The 16,029-nt window shown below is 43.6% G+C and overlaps 1 protein-coding gene across 1 annotated transcript in view; it reads right to left on the bottom strand.

Moving 5' to 3' along the window:
* LOC126428005 (putative uncharacterized protein DDB_G0271606) overlaps positions 1–16,029 on the bottom strand; it is a 61,608-nt gene that overhangs the window by 11,519 nt on the left and 34,060 nt on the right. The window contains exons 4-6 of the mRNA XM_050089888.1: positions 10,129–10,475; positions 5,174–5,387; positions 2,143–2,304 (exon numbers count right to left, since the gene is read on the bottom strand). Of these exons, the coding sequence (XP_049945845.1) occupies positions 2,143–2,304; positions 5,174–5,387; positions 10,129–10,475 (723 nt within the window). The remainder of the gene's footprint in view (positions 1–2,142; positions 2,305–5,173; positions 5,388–10,128; positions 10,476–16,029) is intronic.

Genomic DNA, 16,029 nt, shown 5'->3' on the forward strand with positions numbered 1-16,029 from the left:
ACTCATGATTTAAGTAATGAAACTGCACCAGTTACTTACGTTTTGATGCTTAGCACAACGCGTTTCGAGAATTTTTTTTCTCATTTTCAAGTGCATTTGTGCATTTGTTTACATGATAATGTTTGGTGATGTTTACATATGTGATTATCCGCCTCTTTTGCGTCTTTTTCCGGTTAGACTGATTAATTTTGTTAGAATTTCTGATTGCAGTCTATCACAAATGCGAGAGAGGCAGAAAATCACACATGCAAACATCGCCAAACATATTCATATAAACAAATCCACAAATGCACTTGAACATGTGGATAAACTTTCGGAACATGCCGTGCTAAGCATCAAAACACAAGGAACTGGTGCACCTTTCATTATTTAAATCATGACTGAGGAAAAGATTGTCGTTTTCTGGCGGCAGTGGGAAACTGTGGTGAGGTCCTGTCATGCTGGAACTGTAATCGTTGTCTTTCTGCTAGTGGGGGACATTCTCCAACATTGATGATAGTACTCCAAGGCTTGAAGGCTAATGTCCACAGTTTTCTGACTGCTTTGTATGCGAAACTTTGACCCTGGAATACGATCTGTGAGACAGTTACGTCTTAACGGTACGAAGGGGGGTAAGGATAAAGATGAAGTAACTTCCTCTGTGCGTACTGGGTAGTAAATATGGCCCAATTACATGATCGTGAACAATACCTCGCCTCATAGTGGAACACGTGAGTTTCCTTAGGATTTTCAAACTTCCAGACATGGTTGTTGTGGCTCTTGAATATTACCTCCCTTTTCAGTATACAATACATACGTTCGGAAATCTCGTAGCAGTAACATGAAAATGCCTTACAGATCACATTCCAGGGCCAACTCTTTGCATACGAAGCAGTCAGAGAACTGTTTACCTTACGCTAAGGGAAGGTCTACAAACCACTCAAGAGCCCCAAGCAGGAAACCGGCGCACTTCTCGTATTTGTGTCATGTAAAAGGATGTTTCTTTTAATCTCCCCTAATAATTCTACATATCTGTATAAGTAATTTTGTACACCCTGTATGCGATACTAATCATACATGGCTGATTTCCTGAGACATAATGAATCTCACGTTTAAGAATGATAGTGTTCTACGCTGAAGCAATGTATTAAAATTTGTACCAGCACCAGGATTCGAACCTTTGTTTCCTAGTTACTAGGCACATGTGCTATCCATGACGCCCTCTCGGCACTACAGCTATCACAGCTGCACAGATTACGTTTCCGTCCCTGATATAAACTCCAATTCACCCATCAGACATTGCTAATCTCCATCTAACCTGACTCACATCAGTATTGCCAAGGCATTCCACCTTAGACATGAGCAAAGTAGGGTTAATCCTGAATATACTTCAGGCATAAATGATATAATAATCATACACTGTTGATGTTCCTAAGATATAATGGGCCTCACCTTATCTACGGTGATGATGCAACTGTGGTAACTGCAGTGCCAGTATGGTGCATGCAGAGCAAGGAGGGGACACGGGATGGATTGTTTCAAATGGTTCAAATGGCTATGAGTACTTAACATCTGAGCCGGCCGCGGTGGTCTAGCGGTTCTGGCGCTGCAGTCCAGAACCGCGGGACTGTTACGGTCGCAGGTTCGAATCCTGCCTCGGGCATGGGTGTGTGTGATGTCTTTAGGTTAGTTAGGTTTAAGTAGGTCTAAGTTCTAGGGGACTTATGACCTAAGATCTTGAGTCCCATAGTGCTCAGAGCCATTTCAACCATTTGAACTTAACATCTGAGGTTCAAAAATGTGTCTGAGCACTATGGGACTTAACTGCTGTGGTCATCAGTCCCCTAGAACTTAGAACTACTTAAACCTAACTAACCTAAGGACATCACACACATCCATGCCTGAGGCAGGATTCGAACCTGCAACCGTAGCGGTCGCGCGGTTCCAGACTGTAGCGCCTAGAACCGCTCGGCCACACCGGCAGGCCATTGTTTCAGCCTGCATCATTGTGTTATAATAGTGTTACGAAAGTAAAATCTTGGTTATCTTCCATTACATCATGGGGGAACTATGAACATTATTTTGTGTGAATCCCTGCAAATTGCACAAGCTTAAAGGCTCACTTCTGATGGAGTGTGCTACTGACGATGAGAGTGAACCTACCGAAACGTCCTGCGGCTGCGGCTGTACGGGCAGCGAGAAGGGCACTGATTGCTGTATCAGCACCTGCTGTCCCCTGCCATCTGGGACCTGCCTACTCAGCACGGGGCTTGTGCCGGACTGCAGCAACTGCTGTTGCTGCTGCTGCTGCTGCTGCGCCCGCACCTGCAGAGCAGACACTTCACTTTATATATGTAGGAAGAGAAGATTTAGTCAAATATTTCTTTTAATTTACTTACTAGAACATGACTGCAACTAGCATTTCATGTTTGAATGCAGTAACGTTCATGACAGATCATGAATGCAATGTATGTGCCAAAGGTAAAAAGCTATTTTTTGTGTAATATAACTACAATTTAACAATTTCCAGTTTATTTTACTTTACGTAAGTGGCCTAATCTTGCTTTGACTTAGAAAGTATAAATCTTTTACACCGACAGGAGAATGTAAAATTAAGGTTTTGACATAAATCTGAAAATTCGGCTAACTGTTTCACACGAAAATAGGTCTTAACAAACTGAGAGACTGACAAATGGATAAAAATAAGAAAAAAATATTTCCCTGAGATATTGTTACAAAGTAACAATTTTTTATTTTTTCCTGTAATTGTATTGTAAAACCTTGGTACTTGCCATGTTTTACGATTCTAAGTTAACGGAAAGCACCCTATAACTTTTCATGAGTGAGTTTTTGAGTATCAAAACATATGACATAAGTGGCCGAATCTTTTGAGAGCCTGATATATTTTACATCGCTCAGGAACCATAGAATTTAGTTCGTGACACGAATGTAAACTTGATAAGCCAATCTGTTCAAGAGTAAAAGGGAGCAGACGGAGAGACAGACGGATAAAGAAATGAGAAAAAAATTTGTGTCACATACTTAAAAATTAACGACTTTCTGATATTTCTTTTATCTGCACTGTGAAACGTAGCATCGTGCCAAATTTCATGATTCAACATGAACGGGGAGTACCCTATAGGTTTTGATGAGTGCGTTTTCGAGAAACAAAACATCTACATCTACATAGATACTCCGCTAGCCACCAAGCGGTGAGTGACGGAGTGCACAATCGCGCCAAAGTCATATTCCCCCCCCCCCCCCCTCCCCCTCTGTTCCACTCGCGGATCGCGCGAGGGAAATGCGACTGTCTGAACGCCTCAGTACGAGCTCTAATTTCCCTCATCTTTGAATGGTGATCACTGTGCGATATGAAAGTTGCTGGTATTAATATATGCTCTACATCCTCGGCGAAGATCGGATTTACGAATTTAGTGAGCAGCCCCTTCCGTTCAGCGCGCCATCTGTCTGCAAGTGTGTCCCACTTCGGACTTTCTATGAGATTTGTAACGCTCTCGCGATGGCTAAATGTTCACGAATCTTGCCGCTATTCTTTGGATCTTCTCAGTCTCTTCAATGAGACCCAACTGGTAAGGGTCCCATACAGACGAACAATACTGTAGGACTGGACCAACCAACGTATTGTAAGCTATTTCCTTTGTTGAAGGACTGCATCGCTTCAGGATTCTATCAATAAACCGCAATCTAGAGTTCGCCTTACCCCTTACTTGTGTAATCTGATCATTCCATTTGAGATCATTTCGAATAATCATACCCAGATACTTGACTGATGTTACAGCTTCCAGAGACTGATCATTTATTTTGTACTCACACATTAATGGGGATTTTCGCCTTGTTACACGCAGTAGGTTACACTTAATAATATTGAGAGATAACTGCCAGTCATTACACCACACAATTTATTTTTTGCAAATCCTCGTTGATTTGTTCACAACTTTCGTGTGATACTACTTTCCTGTAGACTACAGCATCATAGCCAAACAGTCTAATGCCACTGTCAATACCATCAACCAGATCGTTTATGTAAATCGTAAAAAGCAGCGGACCCATTACGCTGTCCTGGGGCACACATGATGTTACTCTTGTTTCTGTTGAAGTCACTCCATTCAGGACGACATACTGCTCTCTGTCTGTTAGAAAACTTTCCATCCAATTGCATATGTCATTGGATAGACCGTAAGCGCGCACTTTTTGTAGCAAGCGACAGTGCGGAACTGAGTTGAACGCCTTTCGAAAGTCGAGAAATGTGGCATCAACCTGGCTCAAAATGGTTCAAATGGCTCTGAGCACTATGGGACTCAACTGCTGTGGTCATCAGTCCCCTAGAACTTAGAACTACTTAAACCTAACTAACCTAAGAACATGATACACACCCATGCCCGAGGCAGGACTCGAACCTGCGACCGTAGCAGCAGCGCGGCTCCGGACTGGAGCGCCTAGAACCGCACGGCCACCGCGGCCGGCGCATCAACCTGGGAGCTGGCATCTAGAGCCTGTTGCGTATCATGCACAAAGAGGGCCAGCTGTGTCTTGCATGACCGCTGTTTCTTAAAACCGTGTTGATTTCTGCAGATGAGCTTCTTATGGCCATATCTTTTGAGTGCAGTGTCTTAGAAGCTTAAAATTCTTACAACGCCAGGGGACTGTAGACCCTAGTATGTGACACAAATTTTAACTTGATTTGTCCAGCTGTTCGTGAGAAAAAGTTAGAGAGAGGCAGAAAGACAGAACCCTTATGTCATAGCACTGTTGTCCTTCTGTTTTATCAGATTGACACACAGAATCCTAAAAATCAAGTGGAGGAGGACCTGAAACTAGGAAATTTCTTGTAACTTCATACAAGGTTCAAGATAAACTGACAAAACAGCTGGGAGAGCGGTGTGCTGACCACATGCTCCTCCATATCCACATCCACTGATGCCTGTGGGCTGAGGATGGCACGGCGACCGATTGGTGCCGTTGGGCCTTCATGGCCTGTTTGAGCGGAGTTTCGGATTTTAAGAGTCGAGTTGCTTCGAGAAGTGGCCTAAAGTGCTGCAAACAGAGTTTAATTTTCTTTCCACGTATCTCCACGGTTTCCTTTACTGCTTGCCTAATGTGTTGTCTGTCGGGTAGTCAGAAACCCATGATGAGTTAGTGTTCAGTTGTTTGTCGGCCTGTGTGGCTGAGGTACCTGTTGCTGAGGCGATGCGGGCGTCGGCAGGAAAGCCGGCAGGCGCTGACTCAGCGCTGGGGAAAACCCGCGGAACTGCGCCGCGTTGTTGTTGTTGTTGTTGTTGTTGCGCAGCAGGGGTGGGGGCGGCGGCTTTAGCTCGGCGCCCACGCTGGGCAGCACGTCCACGACGCCGGGGTTGGCCGTCGCCGACTGCTGCTCCTGCCTCTGGGACCTGTCACACACACACACACAGGGTAGCCAACCAGTGAGCCGTCAGGATAACCAACCTCCAAACTTCACTCTACTACTTAGCCTTCTGTGAACCCTTGTGGCTAAGGTTTTGATCGGTTAGTATCCTGTCAGAGAAGAATGCAAAAAAAGAAAGAAACTACTGTAGGGGGGAGGTGGGGCACACTGTAACAAAACAGTTATTTCCTTAAATTTTGAAAAATTTGTTTGTGAAGACATTCTTCTTCTCATACATTTTATCTCCCTTAACAATCATCTCACAGCCTCAGTAAGGCTTTGAAACTGATGTAGTTAAAAAACTACTGCTAGCACTAGGATGGGTGATCATCTGGCCTCCCGAGCGCTGTTGGCAAGCAGGGCGCACTCACTCAGCACTTGTGAGGCAAACTGAGGAGCTACTCGACTGAGAAGTAGCGGCTCCGGTCTCGGAAACTGACATACGGCCGGAAGAGCGGTGTGCTGACGACATGCTCCTTCGTATCTGCATACAGTGATGCCTGTGGGATAAGGATGACACGGCGGCCGGTCGGTACCGTTGGGCGTTCATAGCCTGTTCTGGCGGTGTTTACTTTAGTTTTACTTCATTATCGATAGTACGAGCGGCGTTCAGTACATAATGACAGACATTCTGTAAGGAGGTTGATTTTACGAGTATTCGGAATCCCAATACATCATATTATTCCCCACTCTGTTGGCTACAAAACCCTGTTTTTCAACATAATCTCCGTTCAATGCGTCGGTCTTACACCACCTTACTGGCACATATGCCTGCACGGTGCCACTCTACTAGCCGACGTCGGAGCCAACGTCTTGCTGGATCAATAACTTCCTCATCACCCACGTACTGCTTCCACATCCTTCACTCGACACAATAGGTGGAAGTAATAAGATGTGAGACCCGGGCTGTAGGGAGGATGAGGAAGGGCAGTCCAAAGCTCTGTGAGGCCGTTTCGCGTCCGCAGACTTGTATGAAGATTTGCATTGTCATGAGAAGGAGAAGTTCGTTTGCATTTTTGTGGTGAGGAATACGCTGAAATCGTTTCTTTAATTTCCTGTCAAGTAAAAATGTAAACTGTTACAGTGTGCCCAGTGTGGGGTAGAGTGTAACACATATTGAGTATGATGCAACAAGTATTTCTATTGGTATAATTTGTATTACTCAACTGCTTCAGAATACAACCTAAAGGCTAGAAAAAATTAATATTTAAAACCTTTGAAAATAATTTCAGTGTTTTTTATAATTTTCATTGAGCAAAAAAATTTTAAATTGATGTCAAATTTAAGGCATCGCTGCTGCCTTTTGATTCTTCTGAGTAAACAGGTGTTTGGTAAAACCATTGCTAAATGTAAACTTGGCTGGAAATTCCAGGCTATTTAGCTGTTTTCTTATGAATTTCTTATTCAGAACCAACAACAAGATATTCCTCAAACTGTGGCATTATACAGCGGAATATTTTAATAAAAACTGTTGCTACACTTTTTTCCATCATATATGTTGTATCGGTTGTGTGTGGATACACAAACGCATTTGTCTTTTTGGCCCTGCTATGGAGAAATGTTACTTCATACACATCTTCATCTTACTTATTCCTGATCACTTTATCACTCTTCAGATCTTGGAAAGGAACCCTATTGAGGTAGAACTGAGTTCAGCAGCTGCTCTACTGTTTTCTTCCTTGCCCTGCTTTTAATCTTTAATATCTCCATTTATTTTTGTATTTCGTTGTTCTAGGTAAGTCAGATTCTCTGGAAAAAAGATTTCCCTTCTTGGTTTTAATTTTTAGTATCCTGTATAGTCACTCACTGCTTTCTTTTACTGGCTTATTTGTTACAACGCATGTTATTCCCTCTGTCTAACTTTTTGTTTGCTGGTTCTTTCATTAGCTTTAGGGGAAGCTTGCAAAATATCAGGACCAACCAACTCTCGGCATCGTACGGCTAGCTCAGTTGGTATATTATACTGAGTTGGGCTTCCTGAGACTCACTTTGTACCTCGTTATTTTTAGTGCCAACCAGAGCAGGGGTTGTACTGTCCACATCGCTGAAACAGTGTTACACTGTGTACCACATTAAACCATTTATATAATTTTGTAAGTTTCGAAAAAAGTGCAAAACACTACGAATTTTTTTTGCGATACAGTATGATACAGTAGTTATTTATTTCTAATTTCTGCTACCAGTCACTTTTTTATTTTGTGTTTAATCTAAAATAATACAACGCGTTTCTAACATGTTCTGTTCATCTTCAGGCGTTTATACGTACATGCATACATACATACAAACATACAGAGAAATGTTACTTAAAAATAAACAGTATTAAACTAGATTAATCTAAAACTGTTTGTCCATTGTTTGTTACTGTAGCGGCTGGTGCGGCATTTGAATATAATAATTATCCTCCATAAATAATTATCCCACACAGTCACGGTTCACTAACATAGCCATTATGGCCGAGAATAATAATTATACAATAGTATACGACTAAGGCAATAATACACACAATTAGAGCAATTTTTCAAGAATGTAAATAACAGAGAAAATGTTATACTATGATACTTCATACACCTCAAAACACATTTTTTGCACTACATACTGAAGATGAATTTTAATCCAAAGCATGCTGGCCAAAGGTTGTAACGAATGAAAACCGTAAAAGGTTACTCACAAGGCTACGAACATGTTCACTTACTCACAAACTGGAATGTTACCATGTGTCCCATGTTACACCATACCCCGCCTTCTCCTATTTATTGAGTGGGTATTACAAGAAAAAATATTCGCCATAAGTTCGAAATAGCAATGTCAACAATAACACCTTAAGCAATACCTTTGTTTATATAACATGATCAATGAGACCCTTCGGGACCCTCCCATACATATGGTATTTTTACATCGTTGTTGCTTAAGAATTTTAATATGATACGTAAAATGAAGTTCTATGGGCACCTAAAAAGGCTAGACTAGAAAAAAATAAGAAACAAATTTTTAACTTTTGCATGCAGACTCAAAAATATCAGTGATGTGGATCAAAGCAATGGAAGCAGAGCTGTGGAAATAAACTACTGGCAGCTCTTGTTCCCTCAGTAGTTTCGAGAAGTACTTAATTTCTATGGTGTTAATTGATTAGGCTGGGAGAATGCTTTGTGGAGTCTTTTCTTATGTTGTTATTAATATTAAACTAAAGCCACAAAACTGTACACATTCAGCGGAATTGAGTTAATAAATATTTTTTCAGGTTTAGGTTCCATCTATCAATGATGTCAAACATACACTTCTGGCCATTAAAATTGCTACACCACGAAGATGACGTGCTACGGACGCGAAATTTAACCGACAGAAAGAAGATGCTGTGATATGCACCTGATTAGCTTTTCAGAGCATTCACAGCAGTTTGGCGGCGGTGGCGACACCTACAACTTGCTGACATGAGGAACGTTTCCAACAGATTTCTCATACACAACCAGCAGTTGACCGGCATTGCCTGGTGAAACGTTGTTGTGATGCCTCGTGTAAGGAGGAGAAATGCGTACCATCACGTTTCCGACTTTGATAAAGGTCGGATTGTAGCCTATCGCGATTGCCGTTTATCGTATCGCGACATTGCTGCTCCCGTTGGTCGAGATTTAATGACTGTTAGCAGAATATGGAATCGGTGGGTTCAGGAGGGTAATACGGAACGCCGTGCTGGATCCCAACGACCTCGTATCACTAGCTGTTGAAATGACAGGCATCTTATCTGCATGGCTATAACGGATCGTGCAGCCACGTCTCGATTCCTGAGTCAACAGATGGGGACGTTTGCAAGAGAACAACCATCTGCACGAACAGTTCGACGGCGTTTGCAGTAGCACGTCCTATCAGCTCGGAGACTGTGGCTGCGGTTACCCTTGACGCTGCATCACAGACAGGAGCGCCTGCGATGGTGTACTCGACGACAAACCTGGGTGCACGAATGGCAAAACGTCATTTTTTCGGATGAATCCAGGTTCTGTTTACAAAATCATGATGGTCTCATCCGTGTTTGGCGACACCGCGGTGAACGCACATTGGAAGCGTGTATTCGTCATTGCCATACTGGCGTATCACCCGGCGTGATGGTATGGGGTGCCATTGGTTAGACGTCTCGGTCACCTCTTGTTAGCATTGACGGCGCTTTGAACAGTGGACGTTACATTTCAGATGTGTTACGACCCGTGGCTCTATCCTTTGTTCGATCCCTGCGAAACCCTACATTTCAGCAATATAATGCACTACCGCATGTTGCAGGCCCTGTACGGGGCTTTCTGGTTACAGAAAATGTTCGACTCCTGCCCTGGCCAGCACATTCTCCAGATCTCTCACCAATTGAAAACGTCTGTTCAATGATGGCCGAGTAACTGGGTCGTCACAATACGCCAGTACTACTCTTGATGAACTGTGGTATCGTGTTGAAGCTGCACGGGCAGCTGTACCTGTACACGCCATCCAAGCTCTGTTTGACTCAATGCCCAGGCGTATCAAGGCCGTTATTACGGCCAGAGGTGGTTGCTCTGGTTACTGATTTCTCAGTATCTATGCACCTATGTTGCGTGTAAATGTAATGACATGTCAGTTCTAGTACAATATATTTGTCCAATGAATACCCCTTTATCATCTGCATTTCTTCTTGATGTAGCACTTTTAATGACCAGTAGTGTATATAGATGTAGATATAGATCACCACAAACTGTGTGACGTGGTCTCACCTGAATCCCTGCAGTGTCGGCCTGCCAGAGAAGAAGGCCTGCTGCTGCTGTACCACAGACGGCGGCGGCGGCTGCTGTCCCAGGAACAGCTGCTGCTGTTGCTGCTGCCTCTGAGACTCCAGCTGCTGCTGCCTTTGCAGCTGCAGCTGCTGCTGCCTTTGCGCCTGCAGTTCCAGCTGCTGCTGCTGCCGCAGCCGCTGTGCTTCCAGCAGCTGCCTCTGCCGGTGCAGTTCCAGCAGCTGCTGCTGCTGCAGCTGCCTTTGTCTCTGCAACTCCAGCTGCAGGCGCAGCTGCTGTTCCTCCACCTGCCTCTGGCGCTCCTGCTCTGCACGTTGCTGGGCCAGCAGCTGCAACACGGTCAGGCATAGAAGCAACACTCCAGCAGAGCGAAACTACACATGTTATAATACAAATTTTTTAATAAAGTAACTATAGAGACAAATTTTGCTGGTACTTAATACAAGTGTCAGTCAAAAAGTTGCCATTCGAAGGAAGGAAGGAGCATTGCATTTAACGTCCGGTCAACATCGAGGTCATAAGAAACGGAGCAGAAGCTCGGATTGTGCCAAGGATGGGGAAGGAACCCGGCCGTGCCCCATCAAAGGAACCATCCCAGCATTTCACCAACTGCGACATAATCGCATATACAAACAGTGATCCAATACTGTAAAATACTTCTTTATTTCAGTCTCTGATCACAATATGAATTCTTTAGACGATGACCGGTTTCAGTCTGTAATGACCATCCTCTGATCTTTTTTATGCCATGTCCTAAAGTGATACGGGCATAATGGCATCGTCAAAATGCTGATTATATTTATATGTTTTGACGATGCCATTATGGCCGTATCACTTTAGGACATGGTGTAAAAAAGATCTGAGGATGGTCTATTACAGACTGAAACCGGTCATCGTCTAAAGAATTCATATTGTGATCAGAGACTGGAATAAAACAGCATCCCAGCATTTCTCTGCTGCGACTTAGGGAAATCACGGAAAACCTTAATCACAAACGCGAGTCCCGAATTTTAATACGATATGCTGAAGTATAATTATATGGATAACTAAACAGGCTACATGAGCACAGAATGAAAAATGAATTTTTGACCTTTTCTTTACCGGAGCTCAAGAAAATCAGAGATGTGGATCAAAAGAGTGAAAGTAGACATGAGGGGAATGGAAATGTTGGAAGAAACGTTCAGAGTAAAAGTAAAAGGTTTCAGGGCCTTGCAGGAAAAAGCACATAGGAAGACACGTACAATGTTGACAGAAAAAAGACGAAAGCACAATAGACAAAAATGGAAAACTACGAGAAAGAAAGGATTAAGGAAGGAAAGAAGACCTAAGTTACTTCACGTAGTTCTCGATGGGCCAAACCAAGAAAAAAATAGTGACGTTAGGAGACGAAAAATGTATTTCTTCGTGTAAGTGGTATCTTCTGAGACAGCAAGTTCTGAAGCAGAGCAGTTTAGGTAAACTGTACAAAATATCTTTTTGGGAAATGAGGAACATTTGGTTGTAATGAAAGATATTCTGCTATATCCGTGTATGAGTGCGTACAGGAACAAAGGCAGAAATAATTGTTACTTTATGTCATTAAGTGTTTGTCCGTGGCTGTCACGAAAAGGGCTTCCATGTTGCCGCATAATGGCCACATCAGCTGCAAACTATTTTCTTGTAGAGTATATGGAATATTTCAGTAATAATTTTCACTCTCATTCGCACCGCCCCATTCGAAGGTCATACAGTCCAGAAATGGAATACCAATGAGGCAAAATCACCAAGGACATTCAAGCAATCACCCCACAGATACAGTAGTTAGAATATACCTGTTTAGTGGAACACCATGCCCTGGTGAGTGTAAAAGCCTGTAACTTTTTGCTGCACTTCCTTCACCAACAGGTATCATCGATCCTTCAAGGCCTTTGAAACGCCTCTGTGAAGTCGTTTCATAAGACGCTTGTCGAATTCGGTACAACCTATTCATTTTACTACCTGATTTTAGCCCGCATATCGTGGTCGTGCGGTAGCGTTCTCGCTTCCCACGCCCGGGTTCCCGGGTTCGATTCCCGGCGGGGTCAGGGATTTTCTCTGCCTCGTGATGACTGGGTGTTGTGGGACGTCCTTAGGTTAGTTAGGTTTAAGTAGTTCTAAGTTCTAGGGGACTGATGATCATAGATGTTAAGTCCCATAGTGCTCAGAGCCATTTGAACCTGATTTTAGCTCAATTCATGAACTCTTCCACAATGACTGAGCACTCAAATAATGCACATTGAATATTATAGGTGTGTTTTAATGTGGTTTTCGGTTTTGTTTTGTGGGAATCGCTGAATTGGTCATCGTCTGCTGGGAGCAGACGATGTTGCTTCTCGTTCAAGGGAGAGCACAGGATGACCAACTTAGGTTTCCAAAACCTGAACAGAGAGGTTTACCCATCTTAGTCGAAGGCTGTGTCGTAGGCCGTTTTTGTGGGTGAGGCTGGTGACGGAGGGCTACACTTCTGGTAGGTTCCGCTGCACGAGGAGCTAGGTAATCTGGAGAGAAAGCGGCACTGTTCGGTGAATGCTTGGTGAGTACGGATCGTAGCTCCTAAGGGGGGTTTCAGGTGATAGGAAGCTGGTTGAGTTAGGACTTCGTCATGTTTAACTGGTGAAATACTTAAGAACTTTAGCTTATCTGAAGAGTGTGAAGCGAGTTATTTTTTTAATGATTTTTGATGTTATATTTTGTGGAAATTGCTTTTGTGTGTCGATTTTGTGCCACGTGTTTGGTAATCAATGACCCTTCTGGTCCACCACGGCACCGCAATAGGCTTCATTTTAACAGTTTGCTTGTTTAATGAGCTACAATTTCTGCAAGAATATCTGTTCTTTCGTGCGCTTTCTACAGAGCAGCACAGCAGTTTGAGTCAGAATGCACCACGTGCTCTAGCTCGGCCGTTTGCAAGCAGCAGACACACGTAGTATGTTAAATAATTATCGCACAGCCTCGTGTATTGGTTAAACCTCTGTCCAGAACAGTGCATGCGTAGAATCGTAATGCGAATCTCACTGAGATATTTCTATGGTATTAATGCAAAGGAGATGATAGTCTAATTGTCTCCCACCCTCGTCTTCTGTGTTTCTTCTTGCTGTGGTTAAATCGTGCTCTGTTTCATTCTCACGTAATTCTTACTTAAATATTTCGAGTCAGGCACCAGTTATGTGTAGTTAGGATATGCAACCAAATATTTAGTTACAATAAACAATTTACGTGAGAGATAAACTTTTTGGTGAAACTTCCTGGCAGATTAAAACTGTGTGCCGGACCGAGATTCGAACTCGGGACCCTTGCCTTTCGCCGGCAAGTGCTCTACCAACTGAACTACCCAAGCACGACTCACGCCCCGTCCTCACAGCTTTACTTCTGCCAGTACCTCGTCTCCTACCTTCCAAACTTTACAGAAGCTCTGCTGCGAACCTTTCCTTTCTTTCAGGAGTACTAGTTCTGCAGGGTTCGCAGGAGAGCTTCTGTAAAGTTTGGAAGGTAGGAGACGAGGTACTGGCATAAGTAAAGCTGTGAGGACGGGGCGTGAGTCGTGCTTGGGTAGTTCAGTTGGTAGAGCACTTGCCGGCGAAAGGCAAGGGTCCCGAGTTCGAATCTCGGTCCGGCACACAGTTTTAATCTGCCAGGAAGTTTCATATCAGCGCACACTCCGCTGTAGAGTGAAAATTTAATTCTAAATTCTTTGGTGTCGATCTTACCCCCTTACTCTGATTTCCATTCCTGAATTAATCAAGTTGCTTCATGCACGACATGGAGTGATATTTATCTGGCTGCTTAAAGAAATGTGTGTACTTGTAATTAAATTATTAAAGTAATTAAACTAATAACGTTTCAGCTCCGTTTTTTCTAAATGGTTAGAAAGGGCTTGCGCTGGTGGCGACCCTGAATTTCTGAATTTTTATCATTACATTAGAGCGTCGATTATCCGAAGTAATTGGGGGACATGGGTGTTCGGAAAACTGGCTTGTTCGGATAATCGAACTGTACATGTTTATTTGCCAAAAGAAGTACTGTACAGTAAATTTATTCGTAAAAACAGGCATCTCTTTTAGTATTACAAAGTAATACGTTTTCGAGAGCATAGTCTTCTTCCCTTAATATGTCCCTTAGTTTGAAAGAATCAGCTGCTGAATAATCAGCCGACAGTTTTTCTCCCTGTATTGTAAGCTCACGAATGCCGTGTCTTGACTTGAAGCGTTTTAACCAGCCCATGCTCGCTTTAAAGTTCGAAGGCCGGCTCCAAGTTTTCCGTTGAACTGCATTGCCTTCTCACACAGAATGGGACCTGAGATAGGTTCTGCTTCCGATCTCTTTTGTGTAAACCACTTGTAAACAGCGTCATCTAGATCTGTGTTAGTGGCGAGCTTCATAGTTTTACAGCTTGTTGATCCATCAGTAGAATCGAGCATAGCTATAAAATTTGCTATGTTCGTCTTTTGTTCTTTTATATCCGTAATTGTCGACTTCCCCACCTTGTACTCATTGGATAAAGTGGTTGCAGATTCACCTTCTTCTAACCTTTTAATAATCTCGTATTTGTCCCTCATAGAAAGGACAACACGTTTACGTTTAAGCATTTCATATCGTCAAGTTCACTTCTTCACGCAGCAGCACACAAGTGGTCGTAACAGAGAACAGAAGGTGACTGCATCGTGAGAAGCTCTTCTTGGTGGGCGCGCAATCCTTCAAACTGCGCCTCAACTCTAAAGCTGGCGCAGCTGTTGCTGTGAACAGCTTTGACACTGCCTCTACTTCTACTGCCAGTGCCGAGCCGACAGAAGTGTGCTGGTTGTTGAAACACAGCGACTGGCGGGTCGGCCGGTCAGCAGCGCCTCGTGAAGGCCCCATTAGAAGCAATGTTCCGCCAGCGCTGGCCCAGTGCTGCGACTACTGTGGGAAACTTGGTTTGGGAGTGAGTGGGATGATGGACGGTAGGGTGGGAGAGTAACAGGTGCGACGAGCGAGCACACAGTCCGGTTACACGGTCGTTGGGTTCACCGACGTTCGGATAATCGACGCTCTACTGTATTTGTGTGAGAAAAGCAGCTAGAAATGGGAGATAACGTGTATGGATCGAAGAAACGTCGTAAACATAGTAATACGTTACACATTTTTTGAGGGACCGAAGGCGTGATAATGGCGTTTGGAGAGATCAGGACAGTTGGGTGGGGCTCGAGTGTCTCTCAATTGAGGTGGCATAACTTCGGCGTTACAGCATTTGCGATATGGGGATGTGTGTTACCATGAAGCAGGAGCACCCCTTAACGCAGTTTTCCCGGATGTTCCGCCTTAATTGCGCACCATAATTTCTGCAATGCTGTTCACTACTGTTCCCCAGTGATGGACACACCAGGTTCCATGAAAACAAAAATTACGTGAAGCTAAATGTAGTGTGAGGAGGGCTATGCGAGAGGCGTTCAATGAATTCGAAAGTAAAGTTCTACGTACTGACTTGGCAGAATATCCTAAGAAATTTTGGTGTTATATCAAAGCGGTAGGTGGATCAAAACAAAATGTCCAGACACTCTGAGACCAAAATGGTACTGAAACAGACGATGACAGACTAAAGACCGAAATACTAAACGTCTTTTTCCAAAGCTGTATCACAGAGGAAGACTGCACTGTAGTTCCTTCTCTAGATTGTCGCACAGATGACAAAATGGTAGATTTCGTAACAGACGACAGAGGGATAGAAAAACAATTAAAATCGCTCAAAAGGGGAAAGGCCGCTGGACCTGATGGGATACCAGTTCGATTTTACACAGAGTACGCGAAGGAACTTGCCCCCCCTTCTTGCAGCGGTGTACCGTAGGTCTCTAGAAGAGCGTAGCGTTCCAAAGGATTGGAAAACGGCAC

Source organism: Schistocerca serialis, chromosome 12, assembly GCF_023864345.2.
Source record: "Schistocerca serialis cubense isolate TAMUIC-IGC-003099 chromosome 12, iqSchSeri2.2, whole genome shotgun sequence".
NCBI classification, from domain to species: Eukaryota; Metazoa; Arthropoda; class Insecta; order Orthoptera; family Acrididae; genus Schistocerca; species Schistocerca serialis.